The following is a 21,761-nucleotide window of genomic DNA, read 5'->3' on the forward strand; positions in this document are numbered from 1 at the left end:
GCCTAAAGTTATGCATAATTAAGGGCATTGCTGCTTTGAGTGACAAGTGTGTCCTGTTCATTGACAAGTCGCTACTACGGAGTACCTCCATATTCACAGTATAACTCAATCCCAAAAGTGCACCAGGCGCTGATGCAAAATTTACATCGTGGCCAAAAGTGGAATTACATCATCCAGTAATGAGCCGAGCGAGAACTTGTGGGCAGGGCCAGTGGGAGAATTGTTAATGTACATATTCAGTTGGTTGCATACTGTAAACCCGAAGACTTGTCAACTTTTTTGGTTTATCTGTCAGGTGAACAACACCACTGGAACAAATAGGCATCATCTTTAGTCGAGTATTTAGGTATTATTAAAATCTCTCATTCAAATGTTTGAATTTAGCACCACCTCATGGCTGTAGCTTACATCCTGGTAGGCAGGGAAGAAATTTCCCCTTAGATTCCATTTAAGATCCACCACATGTAAAATTAAAAAATAATCTCTTCAGCATTAGAGAGGCCTTACAGAAATTCCATTGGGACATTTGAATTAGTTAAAAGGTGCCTGAGGCAATGTTAGCCTACATCAGGGGACCCAGAATTCCTGGCTACGCCCCTGTTGGGATCACCCTGCCTGTCAAGAACCCCCCCCCCCAAAGGCCCAATAACACAGCTGATGTGTGCTTTAAGCATTGCAATTTTCAAAATTTGCAGGCATTGGTCATTATTAGAGAAATATGGATATGTAGGGTTTGATTCTACACACACACACACGCGCGCACACACACACACACACACAGAGAGAGAGAGAGAGAGAGAGAGAGAGCACAGGCAGCGTGCAGTAGCCTGGAGCATCATCCTTTCCCAGAGTTTCACCACACGGTGGCCCTGTGCCTCTCCTTCTCCATGCTCCTCCTCGCCTCCGCCGCTGTAAAGCTCAGCCTCGCCCCCACCACCACCACCTCCTCCTCGTCCTCCCTCTACTTCCACTCCTTCCTCCCGTCGCGCTGCGCAGAGCCACAGACGGTCCTCCAGCTCCGTGCAGCCCCGGTGCGAAGATGGTTGGCGGCTTGTGCGCTCGCAGGTTGGCCCGCCGGTCGCGGTCCGCCCTGATAGCAGCCCTCACGGTCCTGCTGGTGCAGACGCTCATTGTGTGGAACTTCAGCAGCCTCGACTCCGGCGAAGACAGGGAGAACGGAGGCTCCAACATGCGGGAGAAGAGGGACCGGGTCGGAGGCAACAAAGCCGCTGGCAGCGACTATTTCCAGCACGGGGTCCAGCAGTGGCAGCGGCAGCATCTTCCGCCGCCAGGGAAGGGGACGTCTCGCCACATACAGCAGCCGGTAAGACAGAGCCGCTACCGATGTATTCATATCATATCCCCGCTGTAAAGACACTGTCTCGCCGGGGATGAAGCCCGGAGGGGTTGGCAGGCAGGTCAAAACATCTCCAGTTTGTGCTTTTGGGAGACAAGCGCACGGTCGGGCCTCAAAATGAATGAATGTTTGTCACTAGAGGCTGCCTTGTAGGGAAATGATATGATGTCTGAAGCAAGACGGATGCAAGCGAGCCCCCCTCTTTTTTTTTTCTTATTTTACTCCAAGCATCCTCAGCTGAATGTAAGCTGAGGACAGGAGCCACATTGCGCTGTTTGAATGAACGCACTCCAGCCCAGACTTCAGTTTAAAATGCCACAGCTGAGTATGAAATCTGAACTCGGCATGTAGTTCACTCCAGGCCAGAGTGATAGCAACGGCAGGGCAAATCCTCCCATAAGATAGTAGCTGAGGGGGAGAGTGAGGAGCAGAGTCACTGGCTGGGGTTGTAGCCCATACCTGTCACGGTCTATTTGGTATTTTTAGTCAAATACAGTAGCTGCATGGCTCAGCAGCACTGTCTGAACAGGGCCAAATTGAAACATAACCTAATTTGCAGAGTTCTTTTTGATGAGTGCACAAAGATTAGAGTCATCTGTTGTTTGAGGAAACACAAACAGTTTTATTGGTTCTGGCAGCCTGAGACACAAAGGTCAAGATAGATGTGATTGTGGAGCCAAGCATACAGATAATGAATAAATTGAGTTTAAAGATGCAGAGGAGTCAATGCTTTGCCCCAAAATCCAAATATGTATTCATGGTCTCCACTGACTGCTCCCCGCGCCCTGGAGGCTGCACACCGAGCAGGTTCTGTGTTTGTACAGTGCTTCCTGATGTGATTAATTTTCACAACTTGATCTCTGCAATTAAATTCTCCAAAAATTGAGCATCTCTTTTGTGTGGTCTCTCAAGCAGTTAGGCTACCCTAAAGAAATTGGACGCAGTTGTTCCTGGCAAGCATGCAGCGCTTTTTCCCTTCACAAAGCTGCCAGCCATTCGAATATCGCCGACTCCTCAGCCGCCATGCAACCAGTAGATAACCGGCTTTGATGTAGTATGATACACTGTGGCCTCTGCGCTCAGTCACTCACTCACTCGGAGCTGTATCTCCCGTCTCCTCCGCACATTTTTACAGTGACTCAGTCGCTTCATCTGGTAGGAATGTTTGTCCCACCTGGCGGCATTTCCACTGCACAAAGTCATGCTTGTATTTTCCAACAGATGAAGAATCCTCTCAAGAAATATCACTGTTATACTGCAGGAGCTCATTTGTGAGTTTACATTATAACACTTTTTATTTGCCGTACAGAGTTAGTGCAGTATTCCTATAAGCATCATAAATGAATTAGTAATGCAGTGACATAAGAGGAGCTTAGGATGAGTTTGTGACTCTCGCTGCGTCAACACCATTTTGTCCAAATGTGTTTCGCTGTTAAAAAACACAGCGGATCTGCACCCATGACCTTTTAAAAGACGGGATTTCATCCCCCCATCGCCTCCAGGCACTTCACACAGCCTGTATGCCAGTCAGTCCACCAACCAGTCAGCTCGCCCGCTGCCTGCCTGTCACATTGTCAACCAGCTCTCCGCAGCTCTGAGGCCCCCGGACTCTTAACATTCAACTGGTCGCCCTTGGCCTCATGGATTCCCTCAACTGGTTAATCACTGCGTTTTCATTCTTTCTCCCCTTGTGGGTGGTGTGTGTGTGTGTGTGTGTGTGTGTGTGTGTGTGTGTGTGTGGGGCTTGGCAAGGCAGAGTTGTCCACCCTAAGGGTGACGCATAAGCGCCAACTGATGCTATATGAGGCTCCACGCCTGAGAGAGGCGAGCGCAGCACTTTGATCCAGAATAGAAGGAGCCAGAAGCTACAGAGTGACAATAGCAGAATTTCTATGTAATAACTTGTGTTGGACGGAAACATTATGCATAGCTTTGGATGTGTCATCCCGGCAGGCTGGGGCTACAGTTGTCATTAGTGGTCTCCTGTTGTGTCTCTTAAGGGAAACGCTGTGAGAGAGCGAAGATGTTTTCTTCTCCGGTCTGACAGACACCACAGCTTCTTTGTCACTTCTCCGCTGCTTTTTGTATCTGGATATAAACGCACGGATGACATCATGTTAGCTGAGAGTGTTTAACATCCGGTGTGTTTGATTTAGGGGGCTATTTTGGCAGAATATAATGTAATGTGCGTTTTCTTTAGTGTGTAATCACCTGAAAATAGGAATTGCTGTGTTTAAGTTACCTTCGAATGAGCCATTTACGGCCACATAAGCAGCAGGTTCTCATCTATGGAGATCACCATTATGCACAGTGATGTTTCTACAGTAGCTAGGCTAACGACCCGGTTCAGATATGCCAAACAGCACAGAAGAAATACTGATTTGTAACTTTAAACTTATTTTTCAGTGTTTTTACTGTCTTAAATCACACTGGGTCTGTTTGTTTTGAGAAAAAAAGACTTCTGCGAATGATTCAACCCCTAATAAAAACCTCCTGAAACTCTGGATCTTTAGTTATCAGATACAGTGTCGAAAAAACATTGATTTGAAACTTGAAACTGCTTCTCTCTGGGTTTTTACCGGTTTGAATCATTGGGTTTTCTGTTTTGAAGAGGATGAGACCTCTGTGGATAATTTGACTCATGGTAAAAAAAACCTCCTGAACGTCTGGATTAGAAATAAGATGAGAATAAGTGGCCTCTCTGGAATGTGCCAAAAAAGCTCATTTCTAACATGAAACTGCTTTATTTGGTGTTTTTGACCAGTTTTGATCTCCCGGTCCATTTTCTATGGATAATTCAGCACTTGGTAAAAACCTCCTGGGCAGTTAACACTGAAGTCATTCATATCAGGAGAAGTTTTAGATGGTTGCAATCCTCAATGATAGAAGCCAATAAATCCCCCTAAATCTCACACACTGTCCCTTTAAATCTTAGTTGTGGCTACCTGTTGCAAACTCAGAAAAGCAGAAATTTCCACACTTATTAATTAGTCTGTCATGTTTTACCTGACATCCGTTTATTACAGGAGATAGCATCCTAATTATTATTAATAGGTGCTTATTAAGGCGGTCCTGGTGAAAAACGGTTAATGTGCCAGGATTGAACCAACCTACTTGCAGCAGGAGGCCGAGTGAAGCTTTGAAAAGCGTCTGGCTCCAAGCTTCACATCTGGTCGTCAGCGGTTTCTTTCCATCTGCCGGCGGTCGTCGTATACTGTCAAGATCCCCATGTGCCCAGCGGGTGTCCAGCTCACACATGTTGTAAAGAGTTTCCCTGTTAGTCATGGTATTACATGTAACATTACCTCTGATGTACACTTTTTCCATCGCGCTGAGTTTTCCTAATGGTATCCTCGGGCATGGATTACAATCCATCTGGGAATGCACATTTACCCCAGTTTTTTCTCTATGGATCCACAATGTGGTGATAATACAAACATGACAAGTTTGACCACGAAATATCATAAATTATATTTTATTATAAAGATGTTTAGCACAGTTGTTTTCCCACAGTGGTTCACTTGGCTTTGCTGCAGATGCAGAGAAATGAGTGCCAGGAGATTTTTGGAGAGTGACAGAAGATGTTGTACATTGTGTCGGAGAGAGACACACTGAATTTCCCATATGTGACCATAAATAGCCTCTCAAGTAACTTAAGATAGCACTTAATCTCATAGTAGTCTCTCAATTTCAAAGTAGCTGTTTTTTAGGATTTAATGAGAAAAAAATCAGCTCTTAGATGTTTAGGAAAGACCGTTAGAGTTAGCATTAAAGGGATTAAGTGAAATAACTTTGGAAACGCTCCAATCATGTCAGGATTATCGTTAAAATTTTAATCATGTACAGTACAAGTAACAATGCACAATACATGTGTTTTGCATTTGGGAGCTTTGCTGAAATCTATTGTTGCTACCAGTCTGTTCTCCTACCGCCACTACGACCACAACGTGATTCATCCCATGATCACAACGCTGACTCACACACACACACACACACACACACACACACACACACACACACACACACACACCAGCTCTCACACAAACACCCAAAATGATATGCTGTATGTATGTACGTAAATGCGCGGAAGCAGAACCACACAAACACACCCACATACACAATTATAGTTACACACACTCACGTGCACACAAAGTTCGAGTACAATACCCGTTTCCAGTTTGAAGTCATCTGTTTAAATTCTAAATACGTGCTAGAAAACATACTCATTTTATTTTTATTTTTTGAAACTGTATTCACAATTACCATCAACAATAACCTTCCTTTAAATCTATAGTGTAGACAAATACGGTGAGGGCTTTGTGTGCTCTGCAGTCTTGTGGCACAGCCATCAGTGCGGCGGCAAGTCACTAGTAAAAACCATGTTGGGCTAGAAAATCTTGCAACTGACTTGCAAGACTGACACATCCTTTTCTCTGGAACTGAGGGTGGAAGTAGCTAAGTAGTGAACAATCTCGCTTTACTCTCTTCTTTTCTCATTTCTTTTTCTTATTTTGCACTGATAATGGATTGTTGATCATTGAATTAATATAGGCTATCGATCTAGACTGATGTTTCCTTACACCCCTATTTGCTAACATAAAATAGAGTAAACTGTCAAACCATGCTAAACAGACAAGTAATGTGAGAAATTGTTAAAAAGCTTTGGATAAAGGCAAGGCTCAAACTTGATTTCTTTGACAGTGAGAGATCTAATATCTATTGTATGTTACAGAGGGGTAATACAAAAGTGCGCTATTGTGGGGTTTAACATTTTTTTGTGGCTAGCCTTCTCATTTTTCATTCCCCTGAAAGTCTTTTCATTCACTTTGTAACAAAACCGTCTTCCTCACCTTTCCCATGTTTCAGATTCTCACATTGCATTCCTGCCGGTTTAGATTGTTCCAGTGCCATTTCATGTGCCAATCACTGTCTGTGCTGGTTTTTGTATCATAGCAAAGCCACTTTAGCAGTCGTAATTGGCAGTTAAATTGGCACTCCCTGAAAGTAAATCGTCTTGGAGTGTGAGCCATTCTGCTTTAAACAGACCTTTGAACATACATAATTACAGTCCAGAGACACCCAGAAGATGCACAGTATGATTTAAAATTTCAAACGTCCCAATCATTACATCAATAAAGTGTTACTCTGTAAAATCTGTAATGAGGAAAAAGTAAAGACCAGCCTACCCATCATTCTGTCCATCTGTCGTTGTGATTTCGCAAACAGCGAGCTTCTTTTTCAAGTGCTGTTAGTCTCGGAGAGAGGTGGGAACATATTCAGATCTGAGGGAGGAAGTATGCACCTCAGACTTGAAAGAGACACATCGAAAAACCCAAGACACTTTGATGTTGAAGTGTAATTTGTATACATGACACCATCCATCCACAAAACCTGCAATGGAAATTTTATTATTATGATAATGCAGTATACCATTAGAACGCTGTCATGTTATTTCACCGAGCCGATCCCAATGATATGCAAAATATCAGTGTCAGTATGGAATCCGAAAACTTCAGACTATGTATAGTTTGTCGAGTGAAAGTTCGGGTATCCATAGCAGCTCAAACATCACAACACTTCCATGTGAAGCACTCGTTCTAGCACAGATGCTGAAAGTACTTCAGGCCTCTTCAGCTCAGTGTCCATGTAATCCATTTACAGCAGCCTCTCTCTCTCTCTCTCTCCGTCCTCTGTCTCTCTGCTGACGATGTGTAAAGAAGGAATAGCCATTTAACTATTCAACACGTGTCAGGATGTTGGAAATACTACAAATACACTCGGGAGCAGAAAACACGCCGGCATGACTCACGCAGTCCTGCCAATTACACCAACTCTTGCTTAGGAGATGAGAGTAGAGCAAGTTCCATTATCGTATTATATTTAATAGGGCAAATGGGTAACTGCATCATCAAGTTAATAGCAAACAGTGCATTGAAGCTTTAAGATCGGTGCGATGTGTACAGTATTCTACATTAAAATAGCTCAGAGGGTAACACAGGCATGAAAAATGGGGCTTGTGTTCAACTTTGCATGCCCAATTAAAGAAGAAAAGAGCTCTGATCAAGCAGTCAGTAATTGGTAGGGTTGGGCTGATGGCTGTCAGTCATTGACTATCAAAATGTCAAAAGCCTCCGCACCCCCCATTCACTCCAATACTAATGGTGTTCATTGCGGGATTCAAATAGAACATTTCTGACTGAGTTTGTCGCTGCTATGGTTACGATTGCCGCCATCGTTGATCAAACCAATGACATCAGTTGTGCTGGACTGCTTTTTATTGTCCAATTGCTTATTCTCTCGGTTCTTGTGGTCTCAGTCCACAGTCTTGACAATTTTGCTATTGTTATACATAAAGGTTGTGGGTCGGGTTAAGTTCGGGTGGTTGATTAGTGCATATATCTGCATCATCGCAATTAATTGGTTGTATCACTGTTGACATCTTCATACGATAATTTGGTTGACATCTTAAAACCCTATAAGTTGGGTTTCTATCTAAATGAAACATGATTTTTAACCAAATTTTCTGAAGTTCTGCAAAAGAAAATACAGATTTTTGTTTTTTTCCAGTTATGTAAATATTGAGAGTAGGTTCATTTAGATAAGCAGTAGGTAGCAAATGTGCAAAAATGTGCATAAAAAAGAGGTGGATGGAAACTGGCCGAGTGTCAACTTCAAAACCTGGCAGTTTTTTATTCTGCTGCAGAGGGAATTGATTTTTTGTTTTCAAATTATGTAGTTTGATTGACATAATTTCAAGTTTCAATACGCAGGACTGCATTCAGATGGCAATCATTTGTGATCCGTCATCCATTTGTCCTCTGTGCATGCCGTCTTGGTTAATGCAATAGGGAATTTATTCAAATGTGGCACAAACGCCCACTTGGACTCAAGGATGAACTGATTCGATTTTGGTGGTTAAAAGTCATGGTCATTATGCCATTGCAAAACATGCTTTTTGGCCAATATAAAATAATTTATATGGCAATTATGACATTTTACAGATTACATTAGATTCAGCTAAAATTTACCAGAAGTGCAAAAAAAAGCAGTAATGCACAGAATTTACAGAATAAATAGAATGTGGAATAAACAGTAAAGGAATGAGTACACTAGATACAGTATGAACAGTATCAACAGCGGTATGAATACACTAAGAGTTACACAGTCAAACAACGTAAACAGTTCAGGTACTGTAAGTATAAGTTTTGCTAATAGTAAACATATTATTTACGATAAAAGCTGGAGATATGATATGAATAGTTTCCCACTATAGATCCTGTATGTACAGTAAAGACAGTGATATAAAGACTATATTTCAGTATGTACAGTATGAACTCTAGTTTCACTGTGTGGGTATGTGAGTGAGTACAGTGCAGTCAGTAAGTGAGTGTGTAGTTGGCAGTGTTGGATAAGTGAGAGATTTTATCACAAAGTTAAATGTTTGAGCGCTTCACTCTCGCTTCAATGCCACATTTGCCGACTCATCATCCAGTGGGTTGACACTACATTTGATCAACAAAAAAACTAATCAGCAACAATTGGTTCCAGCTTCTCAAATCTGAGGACTTTTCTCTGCTATATATAATTGTAAATTAAATATCTTGGAGTTTTACACTGTTGGTCGGGGAAAACAAGCAATTTAAAGATATCACTTTTGGGAATTATGACAAGCATTATTCACTATTTTCTGTTGTCTCGTTCACTAAAAGATTAATCAATAATCTCCACAGCCATTCGTAATGGTCCTGTCATGTTTTAATGGGTTCAAGGAAGTACAAGGAAGAAGTGGGTATATTCTAGGCGTAAGGCGTAAGGAGTTGGATCTCCATGACTCTGGCACTCTACTGATTTCTAAACATACCAGTCTAAACATTTCCAATCATTTAGTAATTCAGTGGTGGTGGAGAGTGCCATCTCACACGTTTGTGCAGAATCTCCAATATGAATTAATTGGTCTGTATGTCACTCTCAAATCCCTGACACACCAAGCCTACGGTTGGCTGTGTTTGAGTGTTGGGCTGCTGGTGAGTGTTTGTTACTTTAGTTTTTGTGGTGTGTCCTACTTGTTGGCCCTTGTTGACTGTTTTTCAGCTGATTCAGCATGTTAAGTCAGCATTGGAGACAGTGAAGCCTCGCTGTAAAAGAAATCACTCTGATTGACAGTTCAGCTCAGTGCACCAGCAAAGAAATAGAAACAAGGAAAGTAAACAAACAGCTAAAACCAAGAAGACGTGAGAGCAAAACAGACGCGTTATAGTAGGTATGCCTTTTTTAAGATTTTAAGCAGAAACTGTAATTGTTTGTGGTATTATTCAGGAGCGCACTATAAATACCATTTGTTTTGTTAACATTAGGTTGTGTTGTTGTGCTAGACTAGCGTCTTGAATACATCCTGTAGGTCTTCCAGTTTCCCTTTTTGAATGACGAATACGGACCATCGCTGACAGCTGGTATGGAGAGTAATTTCTTCTCACCAAGGCGCAGAATGTGTGTGCTAGTTGGCCATTTGCTGCAGTCTTTGTAGTGTGTTTAGGTGCAGCATTTGTACTCAGGCAACAGTCAGCCATCCTTGCTCCTAGTTCTTTGATGTTGGTTAAAGTTATGCACTAAAATGTTTCCGTATCCTTGTAATCATGGGCCCGTAATTAGTTTATAATCCATGTATTTCAGCTGATGGGAGTAAAGAATAAAGAGGCAGGTTGAGGTGGTGGTTTGGTCACGAAACACAGGACTTTCGCCTGAAGTGCTTGAACCTGTGTGAACTTTTAAGGTACGTCATCACCGTGTTTCTTTTCCTAAATGTACAACCTACGTAACTTTGCATTAGTTATTGTTATTATTGAGTGCGTAACATCTTTTATGGGGTGTTCATTTGTAGGACATTGTACAAATTTATGCATGAGGAAACTTCCGAGGGCCACTTTTGCAAAATGACGTGGCCAATCACAGTCGCCCCACATTGGTATGGTGTACACGGGGGTGTTGGAGGAATTAAGGACATTTGGGCATCTTACTCTTGCACTTTTTTGATTAGAAAAATTCTAAACCCTCTGTTTTTATCCTTTTTGTGCACTCTGACACTTTATGATATAAAAAATTCCCAGTATGAATCAGTTTATTTTCATTGTGAATTAGAAAATGGATGCAAATGGAAGATGGAACTGTGTCTGAAAAGGCCATGGAAGGTAGAAAATCAACTCAGGGGCTTCTTTTTTTTCCGACACTACATTTACAGAGTAATGTGCATGTCTGAGACGGGCTTAACAGACACACATTTACCATCCTTTGTCGTCAGACTGTGTATAGGCCTGCATGTCTGTGTGTGCTTTGTGCTCAGCTTGATGCCTTTGTATGCCTCATCTGTAAAACTGCAAAATCAAAGATCATAAGTACCGTTCATCTCTCTCCTGTCAAGTCTATTCAAACAAACCTCACCATTACCACCAATTAGAGTTGCTTTGCTCCGTGTCCCACCAACACACAAACACATGCACATCATCACAACTCCTGCACTGCCGTCTCTGCCTCTGTGAGACAGCCTGCTTGCCCCCCCCCCCCCCCCCCCCCCCACAATCTTCCCCTCATCCTCCCGTCATCCTCTGCCGCCGTTACAGATGGTTTCATTCCCCAACACATTAATAACGCATCATCCAGATGAATGAAGCTATATAATACCTAGCGTTGCCAATAATCCCATAGGTAAGAGGCTTAGCAGACATCCCTGAGAGAGAGACAGAGAGAGAGAGACATAGAGAGACAGATAGGAGGACGAGGCTGGTGGGGAGCTGAATTAGTTTTATCTGTAGACGGGTATCCATGTTGATATTTAGCGCAGAGCTAAAAGGCTGTGCACACACACACACACACACACACACACACACACACACACACACAGGTTTGGACTAGACCATCACCATATGGAGGGGTTATTAGGCCAATGGCTCAACTCCCTCGCTGTTTAGTATTTCCAGAGTTATCCCTTTAAATAGATCTACTGTATTTCATAAAACGAGATCAGTGGCAACTGCTGTGAGACACTTGTGCTGGAATTACAGTTTTGAACTTAACATTAAACCGCTCATTAAAAAGAAACATTTAAAAAAAATCGACTCAAAGGACACTTTTGTAAATTCATTGAAGTGGTTTAATCAGATTATTGTGGACTTAAACTTTGATCCGTCTCTTGCTTTAATTCAGTCTCTGAATGTGGGAGAACATACTCTAGTTCTTGTTAGCCATACGGGGTTCAGATTGGGTGGGATATGGGGTCCCTACGTTCTAAAAACTTGAGCTATGATGTACTCTTTTTTTGTGAAACCTTTTTGAATTTAAAAACATTGAGTAATTTTTACACCTTTGAAAGCATTTGATTAATTAGGCAAATGTAAGTAAAAAAATGAACTGAATTACTACATTTACTACCCTGACCGTTACCATTATAAGCAAGAGTTTCCTACATAATTTCAAAAAAAACACCAATTTTTTTTGCAAAAAACTGTCTCACTCGGGCTTGATGCAGCAGGCGATACAAGAGGTGCTGTTGCATCGCAACATTACTCAATGGAAACAGTCATCTTTTAATTGTGTTTTATCAACATTTCGAAAATATCGCTTATGTTTTGCACACATCTGTAATGGAAACCTGCCTCGCGTCTGTGCTTTTTTCACTTGTCTGAAGTGGGCGTGGCTTAGCTGGACAAAGGTGGTGTCATGTATCAAAGAGTGATAGCAGTTGTGGGACACCAAGTCTGGAAACCAGTTGTTGAAAAGTGCGTTTGTCGATTGTGTTTTGATACAAAATTCTGCAGAGACTTGTGTTTTGGAGACGATCATGTGTTTTTCTCTAATGGAACATAAGTGAATTTTCTCTTTATGGTGTAAGCTGCCAAGCTGGGAGGTGGGACATGATGAGAAGCTGCGGCAGAGCATTCCCATCACGTCAGATTGCCTGTAGGTGTAGTCATATATCCTTTTTGTTGCTGATTTTTCAGCCTTTATCATGGCGTGTACTGTATCTATAGCATCTATATTGTACCGCCTGCAGCATTCACCATGAATAGACTTCTTTAGGGGATCATTAGACAGTAGGGAGTGTGTTTGTCGCTCAACCATAATGATCACATCACAGTGACAAACACTTGACAGCCTTGTCGTTAGGGGGAAGCATACGGCAGATTGCCCACTTCTCCGGGATCGCTTCAGTGCCGCAACATTGACATGCAACACGCTGATCCACATGTAACGTCCAAATGCACATGAACATGTAATCACACCCACACAGACTAATGACACTGAGCATGAGCCACTGCCTTGCTATCTCCTCCTCAACACACCATACACTAATCCGCACGTATTGTGTTATTCTAATAAGACAGGGGAGTTTGTGACAGAAACAGAAAAGAGTACGTGGCAGTGTGGCGAGGACACAGGGTGATGACACGTCGGCTGGGCAGAGATAGGGGCGATCCGGCCTGTCAGGGAAAGCTTTTGTCCTTCCAGTCCCGTGGAGCAAGAGGAGAGGAACTGACAGCGGCGCTTTTCTTCTTCCTCCTCCTCCTCCTCCTCCTTTTTTTCTTCTTTTCACCACTGGAGCTGAATGCCAACAGCCCAGAAGACTTGTCTCTATCTGTGATTAAGAGAGAAAGTGAGAGGAGAAAGAAAGAAAGAGAGATAGAGACGGGCAGAGAAAGAGAGACCGATATGCAAGACAGAAGAAAGCCGGGGGAAGAAATGTTGAGGGGGGAAAAAAAGAAAAGATAAACGTCTCATCCTTTCTACAAATCCGACGTCGACTCAAATCCCGGCGTAATCCTCAGGGGAACCCGGTTTGGTTTGAAGGCTTGTTAGTGTAGCTCGGGCCCGGCTGGCAAAGACTGTGTGGTTGGAGAACATTTCTTGGAATCTAACCTGAGTCCAAATCCAAATGGCCTCCACGCATGCAGGGATCATGTCTGTAATTTTCCCCTCGGCTGGTGAAGTTTAGGATTTAGAGGTAAGCTGATGCCAAGACAGTGATCAAGCTGGTTTTATCAAGCATCTCTTAATAGGAGCTCTGATTTCGGATTAATCTGAAGAGGATGGTTGAGGGAACCTGCCCAATAATCCCAGTTCTACGCAGCCAATTAAAACCGGTTGTGATTCTGCTTGTTTAATTATTCACCCTGATGGACACTTGCTTCTACTACTCGTAGATACTTCTTTGTATTATCTACATCCACATCTGGATAACATCACAGAGTGGCCAAGGCTTTGAAATAAAGGGAACCTGGACCAATGATATAATCATTGTCATAAATTTGGAGAAATGTGTTTAAAATCGTGTTAAAGGCTTTTGCAATTTTCCATTTTATACTATGATGGTAAAGGGTTGAGTTTTTCCTATACTAGTGCCAAAATGATACTTTAAAACGGTACCAGAGCCTAGACAGTGCCTGAACCAAACTTTTTTTTTTCTAAATGAAGCACTCAAACACTCAGAACAGCTTTTTAAAATCTGTATTGCAACAGCACATTTGAACTTGAAATTGAACAATATATTACCTCTCAACAGTTTAAAGTACTCTTAGGTTCAGGGTGAGGTTACTTTATTTGCATTCGTAGGTAGATTTGTTTTGCAGTATAAAGTGCACGCAGTAGTCAGACGCCACAGACAACATACAGGGTAAACCATGACAAGAGGATAAAAGATAAAACAATTAAATATGTAATAAATACCAGTAAAAACACTAAACTACAAAACCAAACCTTTAATAAAACACAATCTAAAAACTATCAATGAATAAATCATTAATACAGGCTCCCAAATGTTCTTGTGCAATGTGCAATTTTGTGCAATCTTCCTACTTAGATATATGAATATGAATTAAGATTCATTAATAAATTCACATAATCAGTAAAACCTAACCAAGCAACAATAATTTAACACTAAATAGCAGTAACAGAACTGATAACGTCAAAATACATTTTGAGTTGGGATCAATAATGGTCTCTGTTGCACCATATTGGTACCATGTTCTGGTACACAACCCTGATGGGTATATAGAATCTCAGTGCTTTTTTGGTGGTATTTTTACTCTTATTGGTATAGGTTGCTGTTATTTTTGTTTTTGTAATTGTTTCTCTTTTGTTTTAATCGACTTTCTGGCTTTATTGTTTGGTTATTTTATAGTTATGTTTCCTCTGCGAGAAACCCTTCTTACTTCTGCTTTGCAGACAGCCCAGTTTTAAGAAAAGACCATCTTTCTGACAGTGTAATACTTCTTTAAAGGAAACATACAGTCTCCTTTAAGAATGCCTTAATTATAGTAGCAGGATGGTGTTTGACCTCGAAGGTCAAAGCTCCAGAATTACTTCATATTTCACCCATTACTTGTGACACAGTTACCAATTTGCTGTGTGTATGAGAGAGCCGAAGGTTCGGGTTTACGGTCAAAGTCGTGTTGAATAATCCCTCGCTGAGAGGTCAGTGAAACAGTTCAGCTGCCTTTGCCTCAGGCCAGCCACTATACAGGATGTTGGAAGGTGCGCCGGAGACAGCCGGGGCGTACTAGTTAGATGTACACACACCTGCAAACATACGCACCAATGCATATACGAGTGCATGTCTCCCACGCACTCTTTAGCGTCCCCTCGGTGCTAAAGGAGCACACCTACAGAATGCATAAAATCATAAAAAAAAATCACTGCATCTCAAAAAACACTCACCCACACAATCTCCCTCATACTCTCACACACACGCACGAATAAAAAGGCCTCTGTCTCCTTCCCCCTTTGCTCATGCACTACACACACACACACACACACACACACACACACAGTGAGAGTAAATAAAATTATAAAACACTCTGTGAACCACATGAATAGCTGCTCTTCAGTATTCATGTGAAACCACCAGGACCAGCCGGAGCGCTCGTACTCATTACTGAACAGGTGTTTTCTCCATCAGCAGTGCATTTAGATCCTGTCTGTCCTCCCTGCCTGTCTCCACTCTGCTGAACGCCTCAAGGGCGGATTTTGCGAGGTCTTAACGCAGACGCATGCTTTAACACCGTCACATTTGCATCCTTCTCCTTGACTACTTCCTCACCCTCTTCATCCCCGCGTCCTCGCCTCTTCTCATCTCCTCGTCCTCTCCTGCCTCCTCTCCTTCTGCCATCTCGAGTGGGGGTGTCTCACCGCACCGCTGAGTCGTTCACTGGTCCTCCAGACGCCGCAGGCCTCCCAAATCAGCTTCAATGAGGAGCCCTGCAGAGGCTGTCGCTGCCGGGGAGAAATTGCGCTGTAATTGAGCTGCGTGATAATAATACGTTCTTCTCTCTGATTTCCTACCAGCGGTGAATCATCAACACCATCATCATCGTGCCATCACATCAGCGACGCTCGGCAGACGCTTCCACGCCGCCGCCGCCGGAGTTGACCCGCTCTTTCACTCGATTCTCTCTCCCTCTCTCTCCTTCTTTCGTCAATTGCACTCGTTCCACTTATTTTATTCCCATTTCCTCTCTCTTTCACTTCCCTCCTTCTCCGTCCTAGCCATCACTCGCTCTTCTCATCTGTCTCCAACCATCCTTCCCGTTTCTGTTCCATTTGATTGGACAGCATGCCTCAGAGGTATACAGAAATTACAATTTACAAAAAAAGTGTGCATAGATGGAGGGGAGTCGGGGAAGAGCAGATAATTAGGATGGGTGATTGTGTGAGCACAATGTCAAATGCCTTTGTGCTGCGTACTTAAGGCATTTATGTTTCTATTGCGGCAAGCGGGGAAGCTGGATCATTTTTGTGCAACAGTTTGAATTTCCTCTTTTGAAGATAATCTAAATCACTGTGAACATAAAACCAATTCTCTTTTGTTATTCTCTTGTTTGGTTACAAAATATTCTCGTAATCATGCTAAGGATGAATCAGTTATCCACCACGAATATTTTTGACCGGTTAGGCATGTCAGCCTCTAGGCTCATTTTGCAGCTCTTCGGTTTACTACGTACTACCGGGGTCCAGCAGTAGCTAACACTAACTAGCAGTGCCGCTTATCCTGCGATTTCTGCTTGTAACTCTGTCCCGACATCCTTAGTTCAAGCATTCCCACCTATGCATAAAACTTCCATAGGGCATAAAGGCCTCTGTGTTTCCCTCGGTGGCATTTGCAGCCAATTTGTTAAAGGTGAGGGTGTGTGTGCTTGTGTGTGCGTGTGTGTGTGGGTGCATGTAAATGTGAGAAAGGATGAGAAAAAGTGAAATTGGGGCCGAGAAACATTGGAAAGTTTTTTAAATTGTGAGGAAAGTAAAATAAAAGACTTTGTGGCATAAAGGGGATAAAACTGAGACAGAGGGTTAATCGACTCGGAGACACACAGACTCAGATGTAAAGAGAAAAGAGGTTACAGGGAAGTGAGCGCTTGCCAAGACGGGTTTTAGACTTGTGCGCGTGTGTGTGTGTGTGTGTGTGTGTGTGTGAGAGAGAGAGCTACTAGGAGGGGAGTTTACACATGGCTTTCAGTGCTTTAACCATCCTCATGAGAATTGCCTTTCCATAGAAGAGAACCATTAGGAAAATCATTGACTGCTTATTGGTGTCAGCACTCTATTTGTGTTTGTGTGTGAGCTCAAACAAAGAACAATACTCCTCTTTTTCACTCACTCTCTCTCCCCCCTCTGAAATGGCCAGTCTGAGTTAACGGAGGGGGGTTAGGGCTTTGTTTTTTTTGACTTCTCTCTTTGTCCTCAAGTTTCTTAACTGCTGTACTGAAATCCGTTTTACTCTGGCAAATAGGCCTACAACAATCTTTTTATGCAACGCTCAGTTTATCCACAGGATAGATGAAAATGTTGTTTTTTTTTCTCCACGGAGGGCCAAGTAGGTCTCACTGTTAACTTTCATACATGTTTTTGGGAGGTAATCTCTGGACAAGGCTCAGCTGCTTCTGTGGGGCTGAAATGTGAGTACACCAACCACATACCATTCGTGTACATGCAAAGTAGTAGCTGGCGTACAGTACGGGCGCCGATGTGCAGCTGAGTTAGTGTATTTATTAATATTCACCTCCTGCACATATGCACGTGTTGCAGAGGTCTATAGAGTATGCAGACATAATTGTCTTAACTGCTGAGAAAGAGATTTGGTCAAGGCAATTATAATTCAGCCAGGGCACATCTGCTTGCTTAGCACTCAGTCTATTTGCCTAAAAGACACAAATGACTGCAATTTAACAGCAATAGAGGAGGACTGTAATGAGTTGGTAACTATTTGCCTGATGTGAGTGTGTTGCTCTAAGGTGGGAAGAATAATCAAAGGAATAGGACTATATTTTCACTGGCATTGTGTCCAGTGGCAGCAATGGAGATTAATGAGCATGTGGTTTATTAGCTTCTCAAAACTATCCGACTACCTTTTTTTTTCATTCTTTCTTTTTCCTTAATAGACTTGGAATACCTTAATTAGATGTTTTTACAAATATATATATATATATCTGTAAGTACTAATACCACATCGTGAAAGTACTCTGATAAAAGCAAAAATCCTTCATTGGAAATGTTACTTAAGTAAAAGAAAGTATCAGGGGAATGTACTGCAAAAGTATTTTAAAAACAAACAAATTGCAAAATCTTCCAATTCAAAATTATAAAAGAAAGAGAAAAAAAGAAGAATGCCTTTATTATAGTAGTAGATGTTTTTTGACCTCAAAGGTCATAGCTCCAGAATAACCTCATATTTCCCCCATTACCTGTGACACAGTTACTGATTTGCTGTGTGTGCGAGAGAGCCGAAGGTTTGGGGCTACGGTCAAAGTCCTAAAGAAAGAAAATGACGTAAATGTTTATCCAAATAGTTACCAAATATTTTTCTATCAAATGATTACTTGACTAATTGTTTCAGCTGTACTTGTATAAACATTTAGGTCAGTAAATTTATCACAAGGCATCATATTTTCTTAAGTTTTTTAAGCTAAAATCATTTGTAAAGTATCTAATAATTAAAGCTGTCAGATACTTGTAGTGAAGAAGAAAGTGCAACGTTTGCCTTCGAAATGTTGTGGAGTGAAAGTATAAAGCGGCATGAAATGAAAGTACTAAAGTAAAGTAAAAGTAACTCAAATTTGTAATTTACTACAGTGCTTGAATGAATGTAGTACGTAGTTGCATTTCACCACTGAATACACAGCTCCGTCAGTGGCCTTCTGTGTCAGATAGGGACGCATAATGCACCCGTAAGCATTTGTATTAGACACATTGGCTTTCAGTCAGCTCCATATGCGTCATTATTGGATGTTGAGCCACAGACGTAGCATAAAGATTAGTGACACCCAACAATGCAATACTTCGGTCATGAGACAGTATTCTGAAATTAAATGTATTGTGATATCCTGACTATTGCAATAACATACATTATACAATGAAATTTAGTGCCTTATCTTCCAAATATAAATTATGTCCCCAAAGGAAAAAAAATTGTCAACATCTGTTTAATCTAATAAGATAAATTTGAAAAGACAAAGTTTGCAGCAAAAAGGCAAATGACATTGTGCATCACTCAACAATCACATTCCTCATGAAGTCCTGCTCTGAAAACACAAAATCAATATGTGACAGCAGATGTTGGCATTGTGGATTCTGTCCATCATCACGATGACACACAGTTAAGTTGCACTTAAACACTTGTTTTCGCCACCCCAGCTCAGAGTTTGAATATTTATGCAAAGTCAAGAGTGAAGCAGCTTCCCAGCGCTTTCATTTTATATCAATTTATTTGCTACAGTATGCATGTGCTTCACCAAATCATTTAGACATAGTCCCTATGAGAAGCTTCAGTACTGTATATGCTGATTTATAAATGCAGTGTGAGTGTCAGAGATGCCTGATATCAAACGGTTTGTCTCCAGCGGGACTTGTGCTGTCAGATATGTGCACTGCATACTATATAAATATATCATGTACAGAAGTCTAGAACAGTGGTACTTATGTTTAGTGTATGAGCGGCGTTCAGGATGGCCGGCGGCACCATGCACTCTTTATGTGTGTGTGTGTGTGTGTGTGTGTGTGTTTACAGAAGTGGGGTGCGGGTGACGAGATATGTGCATGCTGCATTGAACATCAAAGGTCAGGGAAGGTGATAGTTCTTCCTAGTTCTCTGTTAGTGTTTGTGTGTGTGTGTGTGTGTGTGTGTGTGTGTGTGTGTGTGTGTGTGTTGTGCTCCACATGGCGTCCCAGCCTGCAGCGGGGCCCGATGATTCAGAGGACACAGGCTGCATGACGTGCACTGTCTTTGACCCTTCTCTACAGCAGCTGTTAATATAACGCTGCAGCTGTGTGTTTGTTTATGCTGTTGTGTTTTGCTGATGAGGGGAGAGGGCCGTGTAAGTGGGACTAAATATGTACGTTTGTCATACACTTGTCACTATTAGTATGCACTCGTCATGAGTGATATGTACATCAATGTGTGTTTTTCATATCAGTGTACAGCTGTGTGTATTTAGCGCCTGCTGGGTCACCAAAGGCCCTCTGCGCTCTTGCCAGTTGCCCTGCTTTGGCTCTCGGGGGCCCCAGAGGATTTTTTGCCGGGATATGCTGACAAATTGATGCTGCCGGACTGGCTAACTGCTCCTTCTGTGGCTGGCACCGGGCACAAACGTCCTCTGAATACCAAGCGATGGCCGTGAGCATTTTTCTGCCTCTTTGTTTCCCGCAAACACACAGAAACAATATGACATCATCGAGTAAACCCAGAATTTCAGATGGGCCCAGCTTGAGGCAAAAAGCCCCAAATCCAGCCTAAAAATCTGGATCAAAAACCTAATCCTCAACTCTGGGGGATCCGATCTGAGTCGCTGCGGGGTCTGGCTATTGGCCATTGCTCCATTCCTCATTGCCCTCTCTTTCTCTCCCTTCGCTCTCTCCATTCCGCTCTCTCAAATGTTGGACAGCTGTTTCACACTGTGAAAAGGGAGGAAAGTAGCTTTAATTTTGCCAATAATGCCTCAGTCTGTGCATCTGTTATGTCGGAGTGATTAGCGCAGCAGAAGCTGTCTTTACTATGGTGACAAGCCCATATGGTTTCCGTATGTACTAGTAAGCAGTGGGCTTGATCTGTCACTTTGTATTAGAATTTGTTTTACATGGTGATATAATCGTTAAATCTTTCCTACAATACAGTGGGAACAGGGAAAGTTTGTGTTTGATTAAAGTACATGTGCTTATAAATGGTAGTCGGTGATGAGTTAACTCTTAAAAGGACAGATCAACCTCAAATCAAAAATACACATTTTTCCTCTTACTTGCAGAGCTATTTATCAATATTGATTGTTTTGTTGTGAGTTGCAGGGTGATGGAGATATTGGCCATATAGATGTCTGCCCCCAAAACACTGAAAATTTGATTTGAAAACTCAGCAGCAATGTCTCATTGCAGATATCATGACGTGCTCACATAAGGTAATCCACAGACCTTGTTGTGAGCAGTTTCATGTAGGAACTACTTTCTTCTACCGTACTACACCCGCCCACCGTATCGCCGTGCAGAGAGAAGTGTCCACCAATCCCAGCTCACCTAGCACTGCAGAGCAAGCTACAGTTTAAAGCTCAGCTGAAGAGGACGCCACGCTAACTTCTGCATGGCGATACAGTTGTTGGGTATGGATGAATTACTGAACAGGTCTGCCAGGGCCCAAAGTGTCAGGGGCCCCCCTGGTCTTCACCTTCAAAATGTCACTCAAGTTAATAAGTGCTGACCAGGAAGACACACAAAAAAGACCCCAAAGAGGTACAAAGGAACTTTAAAGAGACAAAATATAACTACAAAAAAGGGATAAAACAATGGAAAAAGGGACAAAATGACCTAAAATCATGCGTAAAAGAGACAAAATGACAATTAAGAGATGGAAAACAACAAAAAAGAGGCAAAACCCCATACAATCTGTGTGTTTTGCTCCTTTGTAGGTGGTGGGGCGTTGTGCATATCTGTGGCCGTGGGTTCATTGTGTCATCATTCGCCCATGTTGGCGAGTATAGTTTGGCAGAAAGAAAACAGTTCCTACATGAAACTCCTCTCAACGAGATCTGTGGAAGTAACCAGGTCATGATTTCTGGAAAGAGAGATTGCTGTTGAGTTTTTTCCAAAAAAGTTGTTTTTTTTTTATTGGCGCTTTAAGGACCACAAGCTGAGTGCCATCTAGTTCCATTATATTGGATAGAAGGCAGACATCTCTACAGCCAACCTCTCCCACACTTGGCAACTCACACCAAAACTATAAAGACTGATAAATAGCACTTCAGGTAACTGGGAGAAATACGTATCTTTGATTTGGGGGTGAACTGTCCCTTTAAACCAAGAGTCTGAGTAGTTTTAAAGGGTCAAAATGGCTTAGAAAACTGTCAGACATCATTATAGAGAGTTAATTGAGATGGACAGT

The 21,761-nt window shown here is 42.2% G+C and overlaps 1 protein-coding gene across 1 annotated transcript in view; it reads left to right on the forward strand.

The window, feature by feature from the left end:
* Positions 1-1,017: 1,017 nt before the first annotated feature.
* The window catches only part of xylt1 (xylosyltransferase I), a 109,263-nt gene continuing 88,519 nt past the window's right edge, over positions 1,018-21,761 (forward strand). The window contains exon 1 of the mRNA XM_042485290.1: positions 1,018-1,324. Within this exon, the coding sequence (XP_042341224.1) occupies positions 1,040-1,324 (285 nt within the window). The 5' untranslated portion in view covers positions 1,018-1,039. The remainder of the gene's footprint in view (positions 1,325-21,761) is intronic.

Source organism: Plectropomus leopardus, chromosome 4, assembly GCF_008729295.1.
Source record: "Plectropomus leopardus isolate mb chromosome 4, YSFRI_Pleo_2.0, whole genome shotgun sequence".
Classification (NCBI taxonomy): domain Eukaryota; kingdom Metazoa; phylum Chordata; class Actinopteri; order Perciformes; family Serranidae; genus Plectropomus; species Plectropomus leopardus.